Raw genomic sequence first — 27,609 nt, 5'->3', positions numbered from 1 at the left:
CAGTCATCCACTCCAGCTCTGTCTTCTTCAAATGTTTCACGGTCTATTTTCAGCCCAAGGCAGACAGCTATTCTTCCTGGATGTTGGGTGCTCCTCCCCAGCTCAGCCTGATCCTGCTCTGTCCCGGGAAGCTCTGGGCTCGTTGTGCCCAGGACATGGCTGCATGCAGGGAGAGAAGCTGGTGCTGAGCAGAAGGAGCTTGGTGCTTCCCCTGTCAGTGATGAGCCTGGTGAGGAACAGGTTTCTTAGTTATGTCCAGTGCAGCACAGCAAAAGGTGTCTGGTGGAGAGACAGGTAAGAGCAGACACAGAGCACCTTGTGCTCTTGTTCCTGGAGATCTCACTGCCCATGGCCAAGGGACGTGCCCACACTGAGATGGATGATGACTCTGCCGAGACCCTAAGCCACAGCTTCAGTCTGGAACTGTTTGATTCATTAGTGCAGCATGGGGTCCAAATTAATATGCTTTGTCTCTTTTAACAAAACATTTTCAGCAGGACTGGGGAGATACTTCAAAAGCTTCCTAAATGCCAAATACCAGAACTCAGCAACCCTTAGTGCCATAACCAGTCTCTCACTTCCCAGTATAGACTCCCTCTGTGTGCACAGCTTTTCCTCTGCATGCTTGCCTTGGAGGGGGCCTCAAACAAAGGCCTGCACATCACTTGTGAACTTTGGGTGAAAAGCGTCAAAGCAGATGAAACAGCAGCTCTGCCATGGGACTGAAGCCCTTTTCTGTCACAGGAGTGTGCTCTCTGCATCAGTTGCAGGCAGTCCCTGTTGTTCATCTTGACTTGATGAGTGCTAAACAGATCCTTCTTTTTTCCTGCAAATGTTGTGGCGGGCCTGAAGGGACTGAGATGCTTTGTTCCAAGCCAGATTAGAGATATGAGTTACTACGAAACAAAAGCCCAGCTAGCCTTCAGAAGAGTTCCTCTAGTCTAGACACAGCCTCCCCTAAGCTCCCTGCATCCCAGCAGAGCCCTGCAGCTTGCGTTCAAAGCAACTCAACGGGCTCCAGAAACCTGGTTAACCTCTGTCAAGTGACTGTTCAGTTACAGCATAAAGGAGGAATCACATCTGAATGATTTTGCTCCCATAAATTAGCAGGATGGGTTAAACCAGGACATGAGCACTGTCTGCTGGCACAGTGCATCCACTCAAGAGATTTGCACTGGCAGGTCGTGTGCTCCAAGCCTGGAGTGGGATATCCCCCCATGTAACAATGTCTGCAGCTTCTGTGGCAGCAAGAGAGATCCTTTACTGTCACCTCAGGCCTGAACACACCCATGCCCAGGGCTCACTGCCTGCCTGTCACTGCTCACCTCCAGCTCTGTCACTGCAGGATTGGTACTGTGATCCTTCAGTATGATCATATTTTAGCTTAATGCCATTTGGCCACACTGTCAGTCATTGGAGAAAAAGGCAGAGTAGTACTGTGGGGAGAGGAAGAAAATTCAGTAAAGCTATGGAAGAAAAGATTTGTGGACGTACATTATCATTTACCATGATGGTCACCTACAGCCCCACAGCCAAGCCAGTTCGGGCTCTGGTGAGAACTTTTGTCCCCTTGGTGTCTGTCACGGCTGGGGACCATGATGATGACACCTTGTGGGTGTTGATGCTTGCACTGCCCTATGAGTGACACCAGCCTTGCTTGGCTCCCACGCCGCAGAAGTGGCGGGGCACTATGGCCTCTATAGTGCCTTTTCTCTTTTGGGAGATTCAGTACTCTGAGGTGCTGCACCCAGGCCAGGGCAATCCCACACATGAGCACAGATGGGAGAAGAGCTCATTGACCAGCAGAGAAGGACTTGGAGGGTATCATGGATGAAAAGCTGGACATGAACCAACAATGTGCAGTGGCAGCCCAGAAACCCTCCTATGCTGGGCTGCACCGTACAGGAATGGGCAGCAGGCAAGGGAGGGGACTGTCCCCTTTTACTCTGCCCTGGTAAGATCCCCCTGCAGAGCTGCTCCAGCATCAGAAGCATATGGAGCTGTTGGAGCAAGTCCAGAGGAGGCCAAGGGGATGCTCCCAGAATTGGAGTCCCTCTGCCATGGAGCCAGGCTGGGAGAGCTGGGGGTGCTCACCTGGAGAGCAGAAGGCTCCAAGGAGAGCTCAGAGCCCCTGCCAAGTCCTAAAGGGACTCCAGGAGAGCTGGAGAGGGACTGGGGACAAGGGATGGAGGGACAAGACACAGGGAATGGCTCCCACTGCCAGAGGGCAGGGATGGATGGGATAATGGGAATTAGGAATTGTTCCCTGGGAGGGTGGGCAGTCCCTGGCATGGGGTGCCCAGAGCAGCTGTGGCTGCCCCTGGATCCCTGGCAGTGCCCAAGGCCAGGCTGGACAAGGCTTGGAGCAGCCTGGGACAGTGGAAGGTGCCCCTGCCAAGGCAGGGGGAGGAATAAAATTATGTTTATGTTCTCTTCTGACCAAACCCATTCTGTAATTCCATCATCTCTGAATCCACAGAGGGGCTCTTGCCACTTCCCCACTGCCATCACAAGATGGCATTCCAGACCTAAAAGCTGAGCTGGCTCAGCTGATACTTGAGAGATATCTTCCAGGCCCTGGGGCGTCCAACCCCGTGAAGAAGCAATGGATTTAACCCTGCCTACTGAGCTCCTCTGCCAGGTCTCAGCCCTGACACTGCCTTTTAATCACATCCCTTAATGCCAGGGCTGTACTAATCAGCTGCACTGAAACACTGCTGCCGTTACTCCGTAACCTCTGAGCCATCTAATTGCACTGAGTTAAGCCAGTTATAGTTTTTACAGTGAATGGCATGCAGAGCACTTTAATCTTGACCTGCAATACCTCCAGCTCTTGCAGGACCTCCTCTGCCTCTGAGGAGATGTTGCTAATCAGACCAAGCCAGGATGTAGTTTAGGACATGGACAAAGGGAGGCAAGGGCAAATCATGAGCAATATGAATCTGACTCATTTTGTTACAAGGCACTGTTGAAGGTAGAACTGCCTTTTCTTTGCCCGAGAATGATTTGGGACAGTAGTGAGAAGTCTTTCAATAATTTATAACTTCAAAATAACAACAACAACAACAACAACAACAAGAGAGAGAGAAAAATAATTCTTCTTAGATTTTTCTTTTTTTTTGTAAAGAAAGCTTATTTTGAGTTAGGTGCATAAAGCACTGGTGCAGTGTGTTATCCCCTGTTTCTGCTCCCACGTGTGAGTGGGTGCTCCAAGCTTCATCCACCAGTTGCTCCTGCAGGAAGAACCCATGATCCAACTATCTCCTTCCCTGGCCAAGGGCCTGCAGCCTCCCATCGGGGCTTGGTGCCATGTCCTGGGTGCCAGCTCTGCCAGCACAGCTCGCCGGGGGTGGCAGTGGGGCAGGATCTGCTGCTCGGAGGTGGGGGCTGGCTGTGTCCCTCTGGGCAGCTCGGGGAGAGGCTGCTCAGGCTGTTCCCTTACTGTGAAGCTGAAGAGCAACCTCACTTGGTCCAGAGGAAAGAGCAGTCGGGAAAGGTTACATAACCCGCGATCAGCCTGCCAGAGGGGCGGTGCACCAGAAGCAAGGGCAGTGCCAGTCTGGATGTGGCTGGGCAGGAGTGTGCCCTGCCTGTGGGACTCTGCTTCCCCCAGGCCTGCAGCCGCTCCCTCCACTCCCCCCTCCACGCCCGCCTGAGTCTCCTGGCCCTGTCAGAGCTTGCTGTTTTTGTTGTTCGAAATGCACTCGGGCAGCTCAAGGAGCCCGTGCAGCTCCCTCTGTTCTGGGCTGAAACTGCTGCACAGAATTTCTTTTTCCATTTCATCTCTGGCAGAGACCGTGGAGATTTGCTCCTTTCCTTTTCCACCCTCCTCTCCTCCTTCTGAGCTTCTCTCTGGCCCAGGTTCCTTCCCTGGTGGCTTCTTCTGCTCCCAGCCCCTATTTAACCCCCATCTTTTCTGTCCTCTCCTTCAGTGCTCCTACCCAGAGGACAGATCACAAGCCACAAGCTCTGCCATTCATCTACCTGATCCTAAACCACTGTCTCACTGTGATAAATGTGATCTGCTAATCCTGTGGAGAGGATCCCCTAGGATTCAAACTCCTGCTTCGATCTGTGGCAATCCCATGGCATCGACCACAGGGTCACACATACAAGGGGAGGTTGCAGCTGCCTTGCCCCAAGCATGGGCACCACCATCAGCTCACCTTAGGAATTCAGACCTGCACAAGGCCCACCAAACACACCTGTGTCCTTCCAGTGCCCCACCAGCTCTCCTGGCAGCAAGGAATTGCTTTAATTCTGTGAGTTTTATAAAGCCTGACTCAAATCCCAGGGATTTCAGGCAACGCTGACACCCAGAGTGAGGTGGTGTGAGCACAGCACTGGGGTCAGGTGCTGGGGACAGATGGGTGGGCACATCAACCCAGTGTTTTAGAGCAGAGCCAACCAGGAACAGCTTATTTCATTAAGGAAAAAAAGAAAACAAATAATCATTCTTAATTAGGACAGAAACCCCCAGATAGGCTTTTTAAAAAGAAAACGCCTAAAAATACCATTTTTGCTTTGATTTGAAAATTATTTTTTGCTCTTCAGACTGTAAGATAAAACACATTTGAATTGATGATGCATTTCACAGCAAAAATACATCCTTTTTTATCTTGAAAATGCTGAAATGAGTTGTTACAAAATTTTCAACGTTTACCCTCTTTCTTAAAAAACAAAATTTTTATTTTAGATATCTTTTTTTTTTTTTTTCCCTAATGGAAACTCTTGATTATATTTTTACCCAACAATTCTAATTAGAAGTAACAATTACAGCTGATTCTTGATGGGGTGATAAACAGCTGGACTGTGCAGCCCTCTCCACTCTGGGATTTCCAAACAAGCCTCAGCCCTGGCAGTTTAGCCTTCTGCAACATTTTAGACTTGTCTAGTTACTGGAATTTATTTTTCTTTCTTTTTCCCCCCACCCTTTCTCTTCTGAGGGTTAGTTTTTACCAGTGCAGCATCTCTAACAGTCAGAGAACTTCACAGTGAGTTGAGATCGCATTGATTTCTTGAGGAAGAAGCCGCATACTAATTTTTCCTATTTTTCTCCCTGGAGGAACACAGGTAACAGCTTCAGGAAGGCAGCTGGGTTTGTAGATATTATGTTCACCTGGCTGACAGGGAAGTCTGAGGTCTGTGGGACCATCATGGGACACGAGGAGACCTTGGCTGGTCTGGTGCAATGCTGGTGTTGCTGGGAAAGCCTGTGGGATTAAAGCAGAACAAGTTAAGCCTGAGAGAAGCATCAAGTGAGGATCAGGGGATGGATCAGTCCATGCTATGCTGTGAGAGCTTTCCCCTGCCTCCAGGATGATCCTTACACCCCTCAGCTCTTTGGGGCAAGGGAAGGAACACTGGAGCAGTGTGAATGGAGAGGAAGGGACTGTGGTGGAGTCCAGAGTCTTCTCGCCATGGAAACAAGCCCATGGCCTTAGCCTGTCCCACCTCACCCCTCCCACTCCCCTGCCAAACAGCTCTTGGACAAACCTGAGACAGTATTAAATGAAAGGGAGGTTTTCATACACAAATGTCCGTGTGATTAATGGATTAAGAGTTTATGTGCAAATTAAAGCCTTTCTTCATATTCACACATCCAGCTCTTCAGCTGTTGCTCTTTCCCTTCTAGTCCTTTACCTGTGGGCCTTGCTTGCTCCATTCTTTTTGCTGCAGTTTTCTCCCCACAGTGACCCAGGGATGTTCCCCAAAGCCTTCACCCCACTGAGTCCTGGGCAGACCCTGCTGCTCGTGAAGCAGCACTGTGGAGAGGAGGATGCTGTGAGCACAGCTTGTTTATACACAAAACCAGCCCAAGAGAGGGGATGTAAATGCCTCTTTATTTCCATATTTAACATTGCAGCTCAGATGGATGAGGAAGTGGAAAGTTTAGATGAAACAGAGAAGAAATGAAAAACTGTTGGCAAGTGGCAGCTCAGCTGAGACTGGCAGCCTCAAGGGCTTCCAGAAGGAAAAAGGTTTTCAATTCCTGCACTGCTGCTCCATAACATCCCAATTCCCCCGACAGGCCAGGAGGGGTGGGACAGCTGGGGAGCCCTGCCTTCCTGTGATCCCACCCCATGGAGAAGGACTTGAAACCGCAAAGCAGCAGGTTTGGTCTTGTTGATGTTTTACAGGGCTGATATCTTCCCAGAGCAGCAGCAAAGTGTGGGTGTGGAGGCTCTGTAAGGATCTCCAGGTGATGGGCACTGTGGTCAGCTTTGCCATGGTGGAAAGAAGCCACAAAAGCTTTGCTGGACACCTTTGGAACATCCTGTGCTGGGTGTTGGTGATGGATGATGATTTAAAGCCCGTTTGTGCAGGGAATAATGGCTCATAACCATTTCCTCTCCTTTAATGGTGTGACACTGCTGAAATGGGTGATCTCATGTTTCCACCTTAGGGGAGATGTTTTATTAATTGTCCCTGCCATTGCTCTTGAGCCCATGTGTGCTGTGATGTGGATGTGCTTCAAATACAGTGAAGAGGAGGTGGCAGCTGGGATGTGGCTCCTGGGGGAGGCAGCCAGAGAGGCAGAGATGGGTGCTGCCCATCTCTTTCCAATGATCTGAAACCTCAGTCCTGGGAGGGACTGACTGCTGTTGCAGTGCGTGTCAATTTTATGAAGTTAATTGTACAGTTGCCTAGTGGTTTGTTCTGTTAGCCCCCATACTACCACAGTTAGTTTCTCCTTGAGTTTGACCCTCCTATCAAGTTGTCAATCAAGTAATCTCCTCCCATTGTTCCAGACTCTTCCATATCTATCAAGGCAACCCTGCTCCCCCTACCCTTTGTTCTGGAATGTTCCCTGCCTGTTACCCCCTGGGACCAATCCCTAGCCGAGCCCTCTCTCCTCCCCTCATCCTGATTAGTTATTGTTCTGAAAACCACACCCTGAGACCCTGAGTGTTACCCCATTGATTGTCTTGTACCCACCCCCTGTCTTGTGAAAGCTTAAAAAATCCACGCACAGCAGTGCTCAGGGCTCTTTTTCACCTGTGGTCCCTTGAAGTTTACTCCTTTGTCTACCTGCCAATAAATGAGTTGGCTTCTCACCGTAAAAGAGCCTCTTCTGACTTCTTTGCTTGATCCCTGCTGCGCTGCTGTGGAGTCTCCAGCATAGGACACTTGGCTCAAAGGTTCTGGCTCTGGCACCATCCCAGCTGAATCAGTTCCCCACACTTGCCATTGCCCCTGGAACAACACCGAGCTAGCCTGGGTTCTGGCAGGCAGTGGCAGACTGCCCCCAGGCCAAGGGAGTCTGACTCTGCTGGAGGATAACCAGGACTGTGTGTCTATGACCAGGCTCTGTTCCACGGGGAGGAGGCAGGGGATTGAACTGTCCTTGCTGCTTGCATGGCCCTCTGTGCTGGTAAATTTTCCATCCAAATCCCTGCTTGAGCACCCATAAGAGCCCTGCCCAGGTCATTTGACATGATGACTTCTGGAAAAAGCATCCCTAGAGTCACTGTCCCCGTCTGGTCGCAGCTGAGCTGGTGGCAGTGAAAGCCGGAGTTTCTCTTCACACCCCTCCTGTACCTGCAGGTCCCTGTGCTCTCTGGGCTTTATTCTCCCTGCTTTTCCCTCTCCCGGAGGAGAGCACTGGGAATTGATCACTGTGTAGCCTTTGCTGTTTTAATCTGAAGCCAGTATCAGGTGGGAGCAAGCAAGGGCAGCCGTGTGCGGCGAGGGGGACCCTGTGTGCGGCAAAGCACCGGGCAGTGCCGAACGGCGCCGTTAATAACCGGGAGAACCGGGAGTGGAATGTGGCTGCCACCTGGCATCATCCCTCTCACCCAGGCACAGCCCACCCTCCATCCCGCAGCTGGAGCTCCCACAAGGACAGAGCTGTCCAGGGCATGTGGTCCAGAGGCAGAGGAACCATCGGGGCTGTCACTGGTGGGACGCTGACCCTGAGCTGTGCCACTGCTGCATAGGCAGCAGCTCACGTGTGAACCTTGTGCTGCACCACTGCTGGCAGAGCCCTTCTAGAGCAGGGATGGCCCCTGGGCTCATCACATCCCACTTATGAGCCTCCGAGGGATTGATGGCAAAAGCCCTTAGATGAGTCTCTTTTTTTGGCTGTGAATGAAATAGAACTTGTGCTGGTGGTAATAAGAGACTGCAAGCTGGACCCATCTGATCCTCACAGCAATTCAGAGAGGTTGATGCTGACATGGCAGAACAGGTCCTGCAATAGCCTTCATATCCCAGCACACAAAATGGGTGAGAAAAAGCATTTTTAAAACTTACTGGGGAAACTCTGCAGCTGTGATGCCATCCTATCTCAAGCCCAGGGTTCCCCTCAGGCCTCTTTTGAGTCACATATATTCCAAAAACGCTCTGCTCTGAACTCAGGCTGGGTCATGACTCATGTCTTGGGCTGTAAAAATGTATTTAATTGTGTCAGCATGGAAAGTGGCTGTGGGCAGCTCTCTGGCAGCAATGAGGCTGGCTGGGGCAGGCTGTTCAACAATTATACCTGCTGGAGCCCAAATTCCATCTCACATTTTGCTACAGCACACAATAAAGGTTCAGGGGAAGAAAAGGCTGGAGTGGAAAAGTGTTTCACTTAAAAATTCTGGTAGCATTCTTTCCAGTGGCTTGTCTGGCTATAAATCCATCTATTTTGGTGCAAGTGCAAAGCCTGGACCTGCAACCTCAAGAGTCTCCTGAGCCTGTGGAATTTGCTTCATATTCAGAAGAGACACCTCTTGTGCTCATCCTGGCATCCTTCCAGAGGGAAAAGGGCAACTGAACCCTCTGGCTGTCTCTGCCTTGCTGTGTTAAACAGCATCCATGGTTTTTCTTTGGGTCTTCCCCCAGCCAAAACTACTTGCAGGTACTTTTAGTATGAAAATATCAGTAAAAACAAAGAGTTAACTGTGGAGGGGCAAGACTGTGAGGATTCACAACATTGGCACTTTGCAACTTAATTTTGCTTTTGGACTTAAATGTCCAATTATTTGTCTGGGGGTTTAGCACCCGTCAGGTAATTTCATTCGGGACCAAATTTGAGACACGTTGCTACAATTGAGCTACAGAAGAAGCCAAACAGCCTTGAGAGGTGAGGAGCCTGGTGGCTGCAGACAAGCATATGGCAGTCCTGGGCACAAACCCACACACCTTTTCCTGAAGAAAATCTAGATTCCTTCAAGGAAGGGGTTTAACCAGGATGGATCAATTCCACGAGGGATATCTGGATTCCTTAAAGGAAGGGATCAACTCCATGAGGAGCAGTTGCCCTGTTGCCGCTGCTGTCCAGAACAGAGCAATGCTGTGTGACCGGGACAGGGCTCTGTGCCTGTTAAAGCCCTGGGCACTAATGAAGCCTGGGAGCAGCTGCAAGCAGAGCCAGCTGAAGGATTCCTGCTGCCTCCCACCAAAGCTGCCCTTGATTCATCAATTACCTATCTGCTTAGTCCTTTTCTCCATCCTTTTACAATCTAAATAGCACATTTTATAGTCGCTGCTAAGTGATGTGATCAACATCAATTACCTACTAAAAGAGAATCAAGTCTTGATTTAAAATTAAGTGCTGCATTTTCCCATGTTCTTTATATGTAGCCAACAGAATAATTGCAGTGACATAAAAACTAATTACACAACTCCACAATTAGGCCTCCCTCCTAGTGCTGTGATTGTCTTTAAGTATACTGATGAAAAATTACTCCCAGTCCCAAATTACTCTCTCACACCCATCTTCTGTAACACCTTTAGAAAAAGCCCTCCACCCCCATCAGTCCAGAGAGGAGCTCCAGATGCAGAAGGTAATACATGCAGAGTGTATTTTCTTATCTCTTTGACGTGGGAGCAGTTTCAGATGTGGGATTCGGCTGGGATTGCTCAGGGATGTAGCAGTGCTCCTCTCTGGATGGACTGAGCATCTCAGTGAGGCTTCCCTAACTGCCTGGTGGCTGGTGTGCCAGCACCCTGACACAAACAGGGAGAAAATCCTCTTCCCAGTGCCCCAGCTGACATTTGGCTCCTGGGCTGCAAGCAGGGAGACCAGTTCTGCCTGGCTGCCAGCCTTGGGCTTGGTGTGTGGAGCCCAAAAGGAGGAGGGAGAGGCTGAAGTACAGCAGTACTTTTGGCCATCCAAAGGCCAGGAGTTACACCCAGGTAGCAATCACGTAGCTGCCTGAGAAACCATAAACTCCAACAAAAATCATAAACATCAATAAAGCTCTGGTGCACTCCTGACAGGCTTTGAGGGATATGATTCCAGATTATATTTTTGAGATGTTTACAACCAACCTGGAAAGATTGAAAATATTCAATTACTGGCAAGGAGAGCTGAGATTTGCTTACAGTCAATCTCCTGCCTCCAGGATCTCTGTGGGTGTCAGCAGTGAAACCCAGCACAGGTGAGCAGGGCCACGGGGACAATGGCCCAGGAACAGGTCCCCCTGATGTCACTGAGCATCTTTCACTAGATGCTTAAGCATTGCAGGTTTAATTCTGGGGCTGGCATGTTGGTTTTGGCTGCTGTGCAGTGGATCTCATGGCCTGTTCCTCAGCCACAGCCCAGCCCTTGCCAGGGAGGGCTGCACAGCTTGTGACTGATTTTCCATCATTTCTGCAATACCATCACTCAGTTGCAGTTGGGAGAGGGGTGGGAAATGCTTTGGAATTATTTTAATCAACAAAGTGCTTTGAGTGAAAGAGGTGAGGGGACCAGTGAGCTCCCTGTGCCTTCTCTGACTTTCTCACTCATTTCAGCATCAGCCAGGGGTGCCAAGCTGAGAATTTACACCCTTGTATTTACCTGAAACCTCACTACCTTCCTCAAAAGCTGTGAAAAATAAACGGGGTGGTGAAGTAGCCTGGGGCAGGGACGATGTGATGTGTAAGGCAAACATCTCCAGATCATTGTGAATAGTCCCTCCTGTTCCCAGGCACCCATCCCAGATATTCCCACCTTGTCACCAGCCCAGAGCACCGAGTGCCACCTCTAGGCCTTCCTTGAACATCTCCAGGGCTGGGGACTCCAAACCTCCCTGGGCAGCCCCTGCCAAGGCCTGACCACGCTTTCCACGGAGAAATTCCTCCTGATGTCCAGCCTAAAACGATGCAGAGGCGCCCCCAGCCAGGCAGTCCCATCTGTCCCTTCCTGAGGGACAGGTTCTCCAGGACGGGGCTGCTGCTCGCTGCCCAGGACAGGCCGTCCCCACAGCCAGGGAGGCTCCTGCCCGCTCAGGGCAGCCTGGGCTTCCGGGAACCGACCCCGGACACGACTCAGCCCGGTCCGGGACAAGGCTCAGCCCGGCGAGCCCAGCCCGGGAGACGGCGGGGCCGGGGCAGGGTCGGGGAGGTGCCGGGGCGGTGGCGGGGCGGTGCCGGGGCAGGTCCGGGGTGGTGCCGGGCGGTGCCGGGCGGTGCCGGGGCGGTGCCGGGGCGGTGCCGGGCGGTGCCGGGGAAGGGCCGGGGCGGTGCCGGGGCGCTGCCGGGGCAGGGCCGGGGCGGTGCCGGGGCGGTGCCGGGCGGTGCCGGGGCGGTGCCGGGGCGGTGCCGGGCGGTGCCGGGGCAGGGCCGGGGCGGTCCCGGGGCGCTGCCGGGGCAGGGCCGGGGCGGGCCGGGACGGTGCCGGGCGGTGCCGGGGCAGGGCCGGGGCGGTCCCGGGGCGCTGCCGGGACAGGGCCGGGGCGGTGCCGGGGCGGTGCCGGGCGGTGCCGGGGCAGGGCCGGGGCGGTGCCGGGGCAGGGCCGGGGCGGTGCCGGGGCGGTGCCGGGCGGTGCCGGGGCAGGGCCGGGGCGGTGCCAAGGCCAGGGGCGGGGCGGTGCCGGGGCGGTGCCAAGGCCAGGGGCGGTGCCAAGGCCAGGGGCGGTGCCAAGGCCAGGGGCGGTGCCAAGGCCAGGGGCGGGGCGGTGCCGGGGCGGTGCCAAGGCCAGGGGCGGTGCCAAGGCCAGGGGCGGTGCCAAGGCCAGGGGCGGGGCCAAGGCCAGGGGCGGGGCCAAGGCCAGGGGCGGGGCCAAGGGCGGTGCTGGCAGGACGGGACGGTTCAGGGGGTGTGGCCAAGATTGGGGCAGTGCTGACTGGGTAGGGCGGGGCAGGGGGCGGGGCAAGGGCAGGAGCTGGGCCAAGGACGGCGCTGATTGGCTGTGGCGGGGCCGGGGCGGGGCGCTGGGGCCGGGCGGCGCGTGCGCAGTGCGGAGCGGTGAGTCGGGGTGGGGGTGTGGCGGTGGGCGCTGTTGCTGGCGCCCCGTGAGGGCCGGGCCGTAGCTCCGGCCCGGGGACCCGGAAACCGGGACACAGCCCTGGTTCCGGCCCCGGTACCGGCCGCTGCCTCCCCTGCGCTGCCCCCGCGCGAGCGGAGCCGGCGGTAAGGCCTTGCCGCGGCGGGGGCTGCCCGCCGGCCCGGTTCCCCTCAGAGCGGCCGTGGCCGGGCCGTTAGGGACGGTGCGTGCGCGGCCCCGGGGGCTCGGGCAGGCCGCGCAGGAGAGGCAGCTGCTGCGGCTGGAGTGCTGCAGCAGCGACCGCGAAGGCGCCTGTGAGGGGCACTTAGGCACGCAGTCGGGGCAGGACAGGGATCCCTTACACTGAGAGGTTTAAAACAAAAATATTTACGCGTAAGTTTCCCCCAACGGGCACAGTTTGGATCCTGCCTGGAGCACGAGAGTGGGCTGGGTGACCTCTGGCCTACTGCGTGCCCAGGCCGCTGTGGAATAAAAACGTGATGGAAAAATAGGAGTAGCTCTGGGGTATTGAAATGGATGTTTCTTCAGGGTGTGGGCTCTCTAGCACGAGGTCTGGATTTTAAAACGGTTTTAATTGTTTTGGTACAAACCTGCATATGGTTCTCTGGCTGGAGAACTGGTAAAACAATGCATTGCACAAGGCCAGGGAGTCCTGAGCAAATGGGATTTTGTATATAAACACTGTTTGGAAGTTGCCTTAAAACGAAGTTCAATGGTTGATGAGCACTTGCATTTAGGAGTGATCTTCGACAGAGCACTGACGCCACCCACCTTCAGGAGGGTCTGGGTTTACACCAAGTTCTGCAGACACAATTTCCTAAGGCCAAGTTATTCTGCAGTGCTTTTCTGCTAGAACTAACCCAGTCTAAGTGTGGTGCAGAGGCAGAGCTGCATGCACTAGTGCTGCTCAATGTGCCAGCCAAAGGAGGATAATCTGCAGAGGCATTTCTGTGATGGAGCTGTGTGGAAGAGGCTGGTCCGTGCACAGCCCGGCAGGAATCTTTTAAGTGCAGATAAGCGTCCAGAGGATGTTAGCAAAAGATGACACGCCCTGTCATTTACCGAATGTGCTGCCTGCAGTGTTCCTGCTCCCTGTGATCATTTGAATTCATTTGTTCTCTGGGAGTAGCATTGTTAAGGGATAGACTTCTAATTTTCTCTCTTTTCTTTCTTCCCCAACCCTGCCTTAAAATGACCCAGCCTGGCCCACTTTGTTTTTCAGCAGCCTCTAGGGCATTTCTGTGGTGGAAGGATCCAAGGATCCAAAATATTGTCCCAGAAACTTTAGTGTAGGAGTCCAGCTGCCAGAGGTGGGAAAGTAGTGTTGCAGGTTCCTGGAGGCTGCTGTCAGTGTGACCATGTATTTACTAAATTTGAAGGGATACAAATAAGATTTTTTAGAAGAAATCAGCTGGAAGCAGTGAACTGGTGGATTCCTGGTGAACTGTCAGAACAGCCTTTGAACCCCCAGTGTTGTCCCTGTGTCCTGAAGCAGCACAAGAGCAGGGCTGGTGCTATTGCCACCATCTTCTTCATTTTTACAGTGGAGAATTCCTTTAGCCTGAGCAATAAAACAACTGGAAAACTTCAGCACCCCCAAACATGTCTGCTTCTGCTTGGGTTGGGCAGATGGGGTTGAAAGCAGAGCAGCTGTACCTTGAGAATTTGTGAGGCAGTGGATTATTGGGATAAATTTAGGGATAATAGTCAGCCTTTCCATGTGCTAATCCTCTGTGCTATGACTCCCTCTGTGACTTTTATAACCCACCTTAGCTCTTAACACTCAGCATTCTCCTCTGAGAAATAACGCTTGACTCGGGCTCGTGAGGGACGTGAATCAGCTTTAATTAAGATTTGTTGAGCACTTTGTTGATAAGTTCTCAATAGCTGGTTGCTATTTTTTATGAACACACAGATATTCTTAGCACCTGCAGTGGGAAGTGACACAAGGCTGGGGATCTCTGGAAGCAGCCCTGCGAAGGGAGACGGCACCTGCTTACCGAGGCTCTGTCGGATCCATTCTGGCTGTGGTTCACGAGGCAGCTCAGCAAAACCCCAAATCCCTCTGAGTCTTTGGGAAACCTGAAATGTTCCTGAGAGCTAAGCCCTGCTTTTGCATGAGGTTTGTAGCTTTTGCCCCCTCTCTGGATTCCTCCCAAGCTGCTGGTTGGGTTTGGTGCAGCTGTGTGCTGGCAGCACCAGCTGCTGTCACCTGCTTTGTAATACCTTGTGGCAATGACTTCAATGGCTTTCAACGACTGTCCCCTCCAATTAAGGTGTCTAGGATAGGCAGGGCTGGGTGACGGCACATGTGAGCTTCAGGCAGTCACAGAGGTCGGTGGGGCTGTGTGGGGTGGGAGGGGAGGAGGGAAGCTGGGAAGCTGTGCCTTCCCCAGGGCAGCATCCCATTCCCTGCTGGCTTCTCTGCTGCAGCAGCGAGGTGGCAAATGAAGCTTGATGAGCTTTGTTTGTGAAGGATAAGGAAGGTGTGAATGGAAATGGTCACACTGGTGCTGGGTCTGTGTTGTGTGGGTGCCCCTCAGCAGGATGAGGAGCTCTGTTGTATTTTGGGGAAGAGAAGGCTGTTCATTTGGCTTTGTCACTGCTGTAGGAGTAGCCAGATGGAGGATGCTAAAATGAAATACAGGGCTGGAACAGCCTCCTTGTCTGTGGCCCTGTCCTGAGCCAGGTGAGATACTTGGCTCCAGGGTGGACATTGGTGGATGGTAGTGGAGATCTGGACAGTTCCCTCTGGAATCCCACTCTCAGAGCCTGACAGCTCATCTAACTTTCCCTTGCAGCAAACTGAGCAGCCAGTTTGTGTCTTGCTCCTTGCGGGGAGCCCTGTGGCTGGTTGTCCTTGCAAATAAACCCTGTTAAAATCTGAGAGCTGGTACTGGCTCTGGAGGGAGCAGTGATGGAGAAGCCCCTTCACAGCTGGTATGGGGCAGCATGTTTTATACTGCTGACTGCTCTGCTGGCTGCCCTCTGGTTTTTCTGTAACTCAGAGCTGATACCCAGCATGGACCCCAGAACTGGGTATTTTTTGTTCCTGGATCACAGAGTGATGTTCAGCTCTCTGGACCTGTGGTATCACAGTGCTGGCACATTTATTCTGGTCCCCAGTGTTCCCTAGGTTCCCTCTGTCTGGAGAGCTTTCCCCTGGACTCTGTTTGTGTGCTTGATCTCTGTTTGTGCTGTTTCCAAGTGCACTTCTTTGCATTGTTTTCCTTGCTTTTCTTTCTATTGATTTGTGGGTGTTTTGGGAACTTTACTTCAGTTTATCAATTCTGATCATGACCTCCAGACTGCTTCCAGCTCTTAACTCCTGGGCATCCTTTCAGGTTTTATAAAAGTAGTTTCTCTTTCGTTGTTCAAACGATTAATGGAAAGGTTGAACAGAAGCAGACCTGGGCTAAGCTCCCAGGGCCCATACACAGGATTTCTTTTGTGGTGACAGGGAGTTGCTGATAGCTACCCCTCAAGTGTGTGGGGCTGAGTTGCTTTGGTTGGTGTTTTTTTTTTCTTAGTTAGTAATGAGCACTGGGCCTCATAAAGGTGATCTTGCCCAGACCCAGCTCCTCTGGCTTTTGAAAGCATCAGATTGATAGAGTGAAAAACCTGCTGGTTAGAGGTGTGATGGGTAGATTCTGTAGGGGGGTATTGTGCTCTCCTTCTGAAGGCTGAGGTTATTTTTAAGAGCTTTCATGAACTTTATTCACCTGGGGTTTCTTGCTGACACTTACTGGGACTGGCACAGCTCCGAGGCAATCCTCAGCCCTGCTTCCCACTCAGAGCTGCCTCAGCAGTGGGCTGTGCATGGGGGAAGCTGTGTCCAGCATCTGCTCCCCTTTTCTCTCCATAGGTCTCTCCTCAGTGAGAGTTGGACTTGTCTGTATGTGGCTAAAATAGCAAAAATACATTTTTCTCCTCAAGCAATCTCAAGTTCCTTGTGTGGTTCCTCTTCTCAGGAAAAGAGAAAACTACTTGCTCTGGAGAAATTATTGACCCTCAGTTCTATTCCTGAATGGCGTGTCATGGTGTATGTGGTTGCAGGATTCCTCACTGCACCAGGCCTTTGCTGTCACCTCAGTGCCACCTGCTCAAGGAAGAGGAGTTATTTGAGCTGAAATAGATTTCACTGGAGCAAACGTCTCTGCCCAAGCAGGACCAGCTCTACCTTCCCTGAGTTCTGTGAGTACTGAGCTGCTGGGCTCAGCTGCCTAAAATTTAAGAATTGGTCCTTTTCTGAAGTGCTCTTCCACCCACTATTCTATCTTTCTTTGCACATGCGTCTAACTGTGGGGTGGAATTTGGGCCCCACTGAATTTAAGGACAGCACAGGATTCCTCTGTGGTGTTCACGTCTTCCTCCTCTCCAGGCTGGTAACTTGTGTACACAGGCACACCATCATCAGGATGGAGACACTGTGCCCTCTTTGTTCTCCTGTATTGGAACATGGCTGATGGTAGAGTCATTGAATCATGGAATATTCTGAGTTGGAAGGCACCTACAGGCATCATTGTATCCAACTTGATGGCTACCCTGACCTAATTTCAGTTCCAGGGGAGAAAATTCAGTCTCCCTAAAACATTCCTATGGCTTCTGTTGGATTCTTCCTCACTTTTTTCCAGGGGGCTGTGTGCTGTAGTTAAATATGGATGGAAAGGTTCTGTTCCACTCTGGATTACAGCTGAATCTCAGTGATGGATAAATTGTCTAGTTTGCAAAGCCCCTTGGGCTTCAGGGCGGCAGGAAGCTGCATTTTATTCTAGATGTGTGTTTGCTGATAATTCTATAGGATTTGCAGACAGCAGGTTATAAGAGCCCTGATTATACTGGTTCCCTGTGCAGTCAGACTTTGCCCAAATAATTCAAGTGCCTGCTGCAGAGAGAGGGAACAGAAGATGGAAGGATGATTTAGAAATCCTGGAGTAAATAGGAAGAAGATGCAGATGTTGATCTGAAGGAGATACCAAGCCACATATATGGCTTTAAACCTCTAAATAAAAGTCAGGATTTTTTAAATGGTTGCCTACTTTAAACCCAGATATTTCCTTTAATGAGAGGTTTTAAAGGTTTAACTTAATTTTAGATTTTTTATTTCAAGTGTACTTCCATAAAATTAATTTTTTGAATGCAGAATGCTTTAATGTCTTCCGTGTTGGTGCTCATTTGCAAGAAATCTCTGCACAGTTACTTCTTATGTACCAGTTAAATCTATCAGCCAACAGATGTCAAGTGTAGCAAAAATGCTATAATAATATTATGGTCTAATAATAGTTATAATGATTCTAATTACCTGGTGCAGCTTTAAAGAGAGGCAGATTCAGAGATGAGTGCAAAGGAGGTGTTTAACCTTGAACTGCAGAAGCAGGGTACTTCCAGAGGTGCCTGTACTGCCTGTGCCTCCTCCCTGTCGGACATCCTCCTCCCTTTATTTCCTCCAGCAGACTGGGAGCAGCACTCTGGTGTATTTTTAATGTTCAGACCTCATTCTGGCTGTGTTCAGAGTGCTGTCAAGCTGAGGATGAGCACGTTTCCTGCAATACCTGGGAGCATGAAGCCTGCTCATTTTCAGCCTCTGTCTGCCCTGCTCTTGGCATGCTCCCACTGCCTGATGGTTGCTCCCACCTCGGGAAGGTGCAGAGCCTCAGCAATCTCCGTCTTCTATGCAGGCTGCTTGTGCTGCTCTTAAGTGACAGGGGAGGTTTTGCCACAGCCTGGGAAGCACAAAGCCACAATCTCCTGAAGGGAGAGCGTTTGGGGGTGTGCAGGTGAGTGGCTGTGAGTTGTCCATCCCTATAGAAGCTTTGGTGTGGGGGTAAGAAAGCACTGGGCTGGTGCTTGAGTGCTGTGTTTGCCTTGCCTTCAACAGTCTGGCCCCACAGAGCCTTGTCAGAGTCTCCTTCTCCAGCTGCTCTGTGTGCCAGCTCTGTTACATCACTCCCAATGCCCTTTCACCACTGTATTTTTCCTTTAGGAAGGATCCTGGCCTGCATTTGCTGTATTCCTTTGGTTTTTGCCTGATGTTGCTGAGTGCTGTTAGTGCCTTGGGGTCCCAGTGCTTGTTGTTGCTGTAGTGTAATGGATTCCCTCGTGCCACAGCTGCTCATTTTAATCCTGTGACATGCAGGGATGAGGAGTCTCAGGCTCACAGACCAGCAGCCTTTCCACAGAGGAAGCTCTGTGTGGGCTGGAAGTTGACAGCTTTCAATGATTATACACTGAACCTTCTTCCTATAAATAATTGATTCACAGGCTGATGAGAACTACAGGAACTTGTCTCTCAGTTACTTCTCCCTGGCATGGACAGTAGCTGGAAATCTACTCTTTTCCTATACAATAGATCCAGAGGTGCCCTTGCAAGGTTTTCTTTATTTCCAGCCTGCTTGCAGGCTGACATGCTCTGCTTCTTGGGCAAGCCCTGCCTGCCAACACCTGCAGCACACCTTGTCCCAGGGCTCATTCTGCTGAGAACTCTGCCACCTTCAGCCTTTCCCTTGGGGAGGTTCAGCCTTTCCTTTGGACAGGCTCAGCCTTTCCCTTGGGCAGATTCAACCTTTCTCTTGGGGAGGTTCAGCCTCTCTTTGAGGAGGTTTGCCTTCTTGCTGGAGTCTGTGTGTGTGTGTGTGTGTTTGTGCATCACCATGGAGATGAGGCCACAGGAGCTGCAGGGTGCAGCCTTTTCCAGGCTCACGTGAAGAAGGATGCAGTAATGGGCTCCTCTTATTTAGGGAAAATGATTTCTTGGAGTAAATAAATTGTCAAAGAACATTTGGCATCAGCCCAGGTGCTATTAAGGAGGAGATCTCTTGAAGCCAGAGCTGTGAGGCTCATGCAATATTCACCTGCTTTGCTGTGTTCCACATCAGGCATTGCTGCTGTGCCCAACACTGACCCACTTGTGCTTTTACTTACCCTGAGATAACGAAGCTCCTGTTGCTTTCCTCCTCCCTGTGGATGTATTTCTCATTCTGCCACAGCAGCACCTTCCTGCATCCCTCTCCTTGGCCACTGAGTGTCCAGGCTTTCAGTGCTTTGAGTGGTTATGAGGCTTCACTTCCCATGGCTGCTGCTGCTTTTGCTGGGTTTGCAAAGGACATGCAGGATGTGTGGCTGCAGTGAGCTCTCCCCCATGCAGAAACACCTCTCTGGGTGGAGAGGTTGTGCCAGCACACCCCAAATCCCCGGTGTGGTCATGCAGACATTCTTGGGGGGTTGGAGACACTGCCCTTTCCATGTACATGGCCCTGGGATGCTCTTTCCTTTCTAGTTTCTAGTACACAGAGCCCTCCCAACAAGGTCTGGAGGAGCCATGTGGCAACTCTGCCTCATTGCCTCCATGTCTCCTTCCAGATGTTATCTGTAAACATCTCTTTGCCCTTGCTAAAAACACTGTCTCTTAATTTCTCTCTGCAGGAGTATTATTTAATTTGTAACAGTTTTAGGATGTTATTTGAAAAATCCGATATGAAGCTGTATTTCATTTACTGTAATGATCCACTAATGCAGGCATATTTCAAAGGCAGGCGATGCAGTACTGTGGGGTTTAATTAAATTTTGTTTTTCAACTGAGCATCAATAGACAGACAATAACAAATGGTGGACAATATGCATACAGAACAAAGTCTCTTCATTTTCCTTTTCAAGACTGTGGAAGTGAAAATGTATAGCCCTTAAAATGTACTTGGCCTGCTCACAACTGCTGCTTTAGTATAGTTAACTCACTTCAGGAAGAGCTTTTTCTTCTTGCTCTGCCTTAATTAAGTTTCTTGCTCTCTTCCTGCCCACAAAATAAACTCTCACACTGTGGAAAATTTCCAGCAGGAGCTGTGGGTGATCTAAGTGCTTCTGGACATAGTTTTGAATACTGTGTTGGTACCTAGTGTGTGATGGCTCCTCCAGATGGGCCCTCCTGAGGGTGACAGAACAGAAGGGCTGGGTGTGAGGTTCCTCTCTCTGGCAACTGGACATAGCATGTGCCAGCCTTGGAAGGAGAGGGGAAAATAGTGTTGCTGCCATGGTTGTACTCAAATCAGGAATCAACAATTGGCTCTGGAGTGCATTTTGTTCCTCCTCTCCCAGCAAGCATGGGGTAACCAAGTACAGAATGTATGTGGGGAAGCTGGGGAAGAGTGTTCCACGTCAGCAGGAGGCTTCTGGGAACCATCCTAGTACTCACAGCGTGGCACTTGGACACGTGTTCTTGGCTAAAGAAATTTGTCACTGGTGCTGTAAATGGGCTCCTTTGTTCAGATTTGAGGAGCAGGGTGAGATGGGGTGGCTGAGGCAGATTTGGTTTTCTCATGGTGTCTGAAGAATTTACCATTGTTCAGGAAGAGAACCAGAGTTTGCTGAGGAACCCGATGCAAATTTGACTTCCACTGCACTCCAGCCCTTTGATTCTCTCAGAAATCCCTCAAAGGCAGAGAGCTGAAAAAAGCATGAATTTTTCAGAGGAAGAGTCTCCATTCAGAGATGTGAGTTCAAGCCATGTCCTGGGTTGACGCCTAAAGCTTTGCCTGCTTAACCTGCCTTCAAAGGCTGGGGGCAAGGGCTGTGCCTGGAGCTGGCACTGCTTCCCACCACTGAGCTGGGCTGGATCCCAGTCCAGAGAGCTGCTGGCTGGAAACTGGAGCATGCAAAGGCTGGGAATCTGGGGGAACCTGACTGCTGATGTCTGTGCAGCTGTAAGTGCCTGAAAAGCATGGCTGGAAATGACAGACTGGAGTCTGTAACCTCCTCCTCCTCCCTGGCATCTCGGTGTAACACTTCCCGCATTCAGGGCACAGCCTGTGTTTGCTCCTTGCTGGAAGCAGCGCTGTGAGTCCTTTGCAGCTCTCCTGGTGCCGGGGCCAGCTGAGAGTTGTGTTCTGAGCTGGGTGAGAGGCTCCCAGAACAATGGATGGAGTCCTGTGCTCTGTGCCAGTCCCTGTGTCTGGAGAGGAGTCCTGGTACAGATAAAAGGCGTATAAATATAACTCATCATCAGGCACTGGATGCTCTTTAAATAAACTGGGGAAACCCCACACAGCTGAGGTTTGTACTGGCCCTGATAATGGTGGGGGGATGTCCCGTGCCTGATTCCTTGTTCTTCCCTTGTTCCTTGCTTTAGGCTGCCAGGCTTCCCATTTGCTCACTTCTTTTTGTTGAGGTTCTGCTGCTGGGGTTTGGGGCAGGAGGTTGCTTTCTGGTGACTTGAAGCAACACCTCCAGCTTCTCCTGTTCTTCCTTTGGATCTCCTGCCTTTCTCCCTGTGGCTGCTCTCACTGTGCCATAAACTAATCTCCTTCCAGCCAGGAACCTCAGGCCTCTTGCAGACTCACTTTTATGGGGCCATTATCTGTCATCTATAGAAGGAGAGGCTTTCCTGGCTATGGTAGGGCTCAGGTGGCTGCTCCCAGCTGGAGCACACTGGAACATCTGGAGCCAGTGGCTGAGCCCTGGGCTGAGGGATGTGCCCTCTGTGCAGACCAGGGAGTGCTTGAGCCTGGTCTTTGCAGGAGCAGGTGAGTGATTTGAGATTCTCACAGTACTGCTGGCATGATTTATTCTCACAGAAGGGCCCACAGCAGTTTTAGGGGTTTGTTCTGCCCAGCAGGATCACAGACAAGGACATGCCTGGGGCCTGTGCTTTAGTGGTTCTTGCAGGATTGTGCAGCAAATGGGACCTGCGAGGGGCCTCAACACAAAGGCACAAGCCCAGTGCATGGGAAACTGCAATGGTGCTTGGGAATGAACCAAAAAAAAAGTCTCTAGGACCATTTAAAATGAAAAATTAGTAATCTGTAATTCAGTTTTGAGGGAATTCTTGTAGCATGTGCTAGCTGGGAGGGAAGAAGCACTTGCTCATACAAGTGATAATCCATTGCAGCCCATTCCAGACACCTGACAGGTATCAACATTCCTCAGGCCTCCCTGGGATGAGCAAGGTTCTGTGCCACTGGATGGGGAATGTGGAGTTTCTGGACTATGTGGAGTGTTAATTTAAACACCAAATCCTTGTTCCTAATGGGAACTGCTGGTGGCTGCCTGACAGAGGGGTGCTGCACGGGAGCTGATGGCTCACAACAAGAAGTGTGCTGGGCTCCACAAGCACTTGGGCTGACACCGGCCAGCTCGCTTCCTTGGATTTCTCCTTTGGAGTTTGGCAGCCGTCTGCTTCAGGGAGCACAGTGGCCTCATAAGAGTTTATTTGATCTGACACATGACAAATTGTTTCTGCTGGCGGCTACTTGAGGCGCAGTCTGTTTGCTGGCAGCCGCGGCTCTGCGGGCGCGGGGAAGTGGAGGAAGGAAGGCAGCCCTGCCTCCTCCTCTTAGGAAACATCAGCTCAGGGAGAGTTGCTTTGAGCCCCCCCTGCCATCCCAGCCTCCCTTCTGCTGGTTGATAATGGTGCTGGTGGCATGGATTATTAATGATGTTTGTGTGCTGGGTGTGTCTGCAGGTGCTGGTTGTGGTTGGCTGCGGTGCAGAGGAGAACCTGTGTTCTGGAACCAGACCCAGTTGCCATTAAAAACCCTTTGTTAAGTTCCTTTTTTTAGGACACCCTTTTAGCTCTGCAATGAACAGCAGAATATTACATTCCTCAGCAGAATAAAAAGTACATGTCCCCTGTGAGATAGTGTAAATACATTTTATCTGTTCTATTACCTGCAGTTTTCAGAATATGTCCCCTAAGAATTTTAATCTTGTTTTCCAGAGTTGTCTCAGAGTGAGGAATTACTCTTATTTGCAACTTTGGGAATGATTACTTGTTCATTAATTTCTTCCCTTTCTTGCTGTCCATCTATTATTGCTTCCAAGAGAAAAAAAAAAACCTCTCTGTAAATCTCTGCCGAAACAGGGCTGAGTGCCTGATTAGACAGAGAGTTATGTGTGCTGGGAATGTGTTCCTGGGAGATCATCCTGGAGCTGTGCATGGAGCCCAGGTGCTGCTGTTCGATGCCATTGGGCACACAGAGCCCACCAGGTGATGCCTTTTCCTTGGTCTTAAAATCAAGAGCCAGACACCGTTAGGGGATAAAGGGTTTTTATCTTGGTATTTAGTAAGAATCTTTATGGTGCACCACTTTGCCAAGGTGGAATGCACTGAAATGCACACACACGGTAGATCACATATACAATTTTATAGGCCTTGCAAATTAGAGTATTTAATAAAGATGCCTCAATGAGGGGCTTGAAGAAATAGCATGATATCTTCCTATTTTGAAGTATTCCTCACTAGAGGAATAATTTTAGTTTACAGGATGTATTTTAGAGGGGACCTTGGTTTCTCAAGATAGTGTAGGGCTTTCCAGCCTCCATCTGAGAGACCTTTAAGATGTTTGGTTTTCTGGCTTAACAGAATGTCAGGTTTATGGTAACTTACCAGATTTAAGGAATTACAAGTGTGCATGTTAAGGGCACTGAGAATACATAAAAGGTATATAAAAGAAAAGGCAAAAACTTGTCATGGCATCAGAGGTGCCCAGGCAGGCTCCCTGCTCCTTGCCCTGGGATGAACGAGCCCAGCAGGCAGCACATGCCAGGGCAGCTGGGCACACCTGGAGCACACCTGGGGCACACCTGGAGCACACCTGGAGCGGTGGCAGGGCAGGAGCTGGAGGTCCGGGCACCTCCAGCACCCGAGCAGGGCTTTGCTGCTGCTGTTCTTTGCCTGCAGTGCCGAGGCTGTTACAAAACAGGAACGAGATGGGACAATGCAGAGCAGTTTCTGCTGCCACGCTTTTGTCCAGCAGCTAAAAGCCAGTTCAGAGGGTTTTGTGGAAGCCTTGCTTGCTTTGGTCTTTTTTTGCTCTTTCTTTAAGTGCAGACTTAAAAGAACTGGAGACTGGAGGCCACTGTAGTTATTATTTCTTCCTGAATAGCACAATAAATGTACCATTTGTTCCATAAATGACAGGGTCCTTGCCTCAGAAAACATGTGGCCTGCTCCCACTGCTGTTCCCTTTGACATATGAGGAACTGCCCCTGCCTGCCTCTGGGTGCGTGGAGATTTCTCACTCCCTCATTGGGACCGGTGCCAAAGCTTGTCTTAACATGTGACGTGTGTGGTCACTGGAAGTCACTGTGGGGGCTGTCACTGAAACAGCCTGGATTCACAGAGCAGCTTCATTTAGATGGCAGCTGATGGAGGAGCTCTGCAGAACAGCTGGGAATAAAATCTGTGTGCAGGAGGGGACAGCTGAAGGCTTTGGTTGTCATGGCAGGAGCTCAGACATGTACAGATGTGGTCTGGCAGACCTGTGGTGGGTGAGCCATGTTCCCACCTGCCATGGCACCGCCAGGATGTACAGGCAGCTGCTCAAGATGTTCTGGTGTCTCACAGCAGAGAGGAAGGTGCTGCAGGTGCCTCTGATCAGAGCTGAGGGTGTGTGTGGGGGCACCCTGCTGCTCACTCTGACAGCAGATTTTGAGCTCTTGGCTTTGCCAATTATCTCACAGCAAACACCAAGACATGGAGAGTGAAAGTCCCTGTGTTCTTTGGCTGCTGCTTGGGTGTTTGCAGAGCCAGCAGGTGCAGTGACAGCCAGGACTGTCAAAGGAAGAACCCTCTGTGGACCAGTGCTGCTCAACTATTGAGATATGCCAGTCCATGAAAGGATTTTCCTTTTGAGTGTCTGGATTTCCTGCTGTTGGTCTGAGCTCCAGATGAGCAACAGTGCATTGACTGGAAGGTACTGAGGTTACAAACAGAGTCCCTTGGAAGAGAAAATTGGGGAGGAAATTCACTCAATTCTGGCTACATCTCTGTTCTCCTTCCTCAGAACAGGTTTTGGAGTTGTGTGGCTGAGGAGCCATGGGGATGGAGCTAAAGTACTGCTCCTGAGGGAACCCCACAGCTCTGAGGAGCAGGGAGCCTGGTCATGGAGCCCAGGAGGGACCTTTGGACTGGGAGCTTTACTGCCTCTTTTATTCTCTCTCCATAAGCTGGCAGTGCAGATGTCCCTGGAGCAGCACAGCGTTCCCTGTGAGGGGAGCCCGGCGTGTGGTGCTGTGGTTCCAGCAGCGCGCGGGGTCCCGCGGCAGTGCAGGCAGTCACAGGAAAGCTGTTTCATAACCTCTGCTGAGATTCCTGAGATGTTCAGAGACAGGTTCTCCACTTAGTCAACGTTTTATAAAGATTTAAGGCTGAGGAGCTCTTTGAAGCACTGATGCAGCTTGTTCTGCCATGACAAGGTGGAGATGAACACTGGCGTGAACTTCCATTCCCAAGGAAAATGCTCTTTTGCACGGATCACAAGCTGTGGCTCTGCTGCTGATTGAAGAGACCAGAGGAATCTCAGATCCAGGCACTCAGTGCCACATCAAAGCCTTCCTGTCTGAAGCTGAGGTGCTGGAGAGCTCCAGCTCCATGTCCTTCGTGTTTGGGCAGTAGAAGGAGAGAAGGTCCCTGAACCAGGAGTTGCTTAGGGGATCAAAGCTCTGCTTAGCAGAGGCTGACAAGGCAAAAAGCCAGGATGGCAGCAGGAAGGACACAAACCCTGCGGAAGATCTGGGCCATCTGACAGCAGACCTCCAGAGGGGCTTGGGAGACCTTCTGCTCTGCTGGAGGAGTGGGGCCAGCATCTCCCCCGAGCAGGCAGACCTGCATTCCTGGGCTTGACTGGAGCCATTCTGTTGAGCCTGAGGGATTGTTTAATTAGAAAGAATGCTGCACCATCACATTTCAACTGTTTTCTCCATACATTGCTGCAAGTAACATCTAAAATAGCTCTAAAAGGCAACAAACCATTCCCCAAAGCAGAGGTGGCAGATGAAGAACAGAAGAGGGAAGGAATTATGTTCTCTTTCAGCTTTCTGTGTCTGCGCATTTGTTTCTGCACTTGCAGCCCCTGGGGCTTGTTTTAATTTAAATTTCCTTAGGAAAATCCCTGTTGAAGGAGTGCTGCCTGTGGTGGCTGGCTGTTCTGCTTTGGCTTTGTCCTGGGGAAGCTTTGATGGCTGGGGGGCAAGAGTTGCTTTTCAGTCTTGGTGGGAAATGCTGGGATACAGGAATGGATACCACCATGAAAATCACTTCTGGATGGTGAGACTGATGGTCTCTCAGCTCTCCCTTTGTGCTCATTCCTGTCCCAGGGCTTATTTAATTGCTTAACAAAGGCATCTTCTGCAACCAGTGAGAAAGAACCAGTGCAGGGAGGGAAAAAGCAAACTTGCATCAAGCCTTTCATCCAAGCACAGGGAGCTGTTGCTGCTGGCTTCAGTGTTTGTTACTGTGGTTTCCATTGGGAATGGAGCAGCTGAGCCCCAGCGTGGGGATTGATGTGTCCAGATTGATGCAGGGACTGGGGACAAAGCGAGGACTGGTCCTGAGGGAACCTGTGTAGCAGCATGTTGTGTTCATCCCCAGAAAGCTCCTTATTCCCCTTCAGGGGTGGGTTTGAGATTGGCCTGTTAGCGTTTATTCCAGGTTTTGCTGCCAGTCTGGCAGCTCCTGACTGGGCTTGACCCATGAGGTGGATCCCAGTGGCTTCTGTCTTTTCAACTGGGAGCCTGCCACAAAACTGAAAGCATGTGGGAGCTGAGCCAGAGCTGGACATCCAGCCAAGCATCCCATGCAATCAGTCCACAAGCTGCTGTGCCATGCCATTCCTGACCACATTTCCAGAGCAGCAGGCGAGCCCCATGTTTGCTGCCCATGTGCCATCCTGCTCCCTGCTGCTCCCTGTCCCCTGGGTTGTCACGGGAGTCAGAGCTTTCACCACTGACTGGTGCTCTGTGGAGAGGTGAGAAAATGCATTTTTCATAAAGCTCACAGCTCATGGTTCCTGGCAGATCGACAGGGTGGCTGGAGGAGTCCTTGGTGTGCCCACTGTTGGGGCACCTCTGTTCCAGGTGCCCTGCAGGGAGTGGCAGGGCGTTCCTTGGCTTGGCAGTCCCCATGGGGAATCTCCAGGCTGAGCTGGGGCTGGCACAGAGGGTCCTGGCTGGGACAGGCTGAGATTCAGCCAGGGGCAGGGATGGTTGTGTTGGGCAGGAGGTGTGGTGTGGGTGCTGCTGTGGGAGTCGTGTGCTGGATCCATCACCGCTGGATTTCTGTAACACTGAGCAGGAATTTTTCATGGTTTCTTAACCTCTTAATTGAGTTTCTTTATAGGGAAGCTGGCATCTGACAGGAGAAGGAGGTTTTTATTCCCTATGAGAACCACGGGTGAACAGCAGGAGCCTGGAAAATACAAAAAGCTGTTTCCAGAGAGGCTGGGAATAAGCCAGTTAAAACTCTGGCAATTCGTGGGCCCAGCTGCGGTGGGACATCAGGATTCTCTGGGACCTTGCACACTTTCTTTCCTGTTAGATTCTCCAAACTTGGGAAAGCAGAGGGGATAAAACCACACAGAATGCTGGGAGATTCCTGGGATAGTGTGAGGCAAGGTGTCACCTTGCAAACAGGAACTGATGG

The 27,609-nt window shown here is 51.2% G+C and overlaps 1 protein-coding gene across 6 annotated transcripts in view; it reads left to right on the top strand.

Moving 5' to 3' along the window:
• Nucleotides 1-12,055: 12,055 nt before the first annotated feature.
• SIL1 (SIL1 nucleotide exchange factor) overlaps nt 12,056-27,609 on the top strand; it is a 167,310-nt gene continuing 151,756 nt past the window's right edge. The window contains exons 1-3 of one of the 6 annotated variants that reach the window (XM_085591083.1): nt 12,163-12,325; nt 14,116-14,322; nt 16,257-16,394. Coding sequence is in view for 3 of the 6 variants with exons in the window: in XM_077786720.2 (XP_077642846.2) it covers nt 14,288-14,322 (35 nt within the window). In the remaining 3 variants the exon portion in view is untranslated. Of the gene's footprint in view, nt 12,573-14,115; nt 14,323-16,256; nt 16,395-27,609 lie in introns of all 6 variants that reach the window. The other 5 variants (XM_077786720.2, XM_077786719.2, XM_085591082.1 and 2 more) reach the window with 5 other exon arrangements.

Source organism: Lonchura striata, chromosome 13 (genome assembly GCF_050655825.1).
Source record: "Lonchura striata isolate lonStrDom1 chromosome 13, ASM5065582v1, whole genome shotgun sequence".
NCBI classification, from domain to species: domain Eukaryota; kingdom Metazoa; phylum Chordata; class Aves; order Passeriformes; family Estrildidae; genus Lonchura; species Lonchura striata.
Note: the sequence above shows the minus strand (reverse complement) of the source record. Positions and strands in the feature narration are given on the sequence as shown.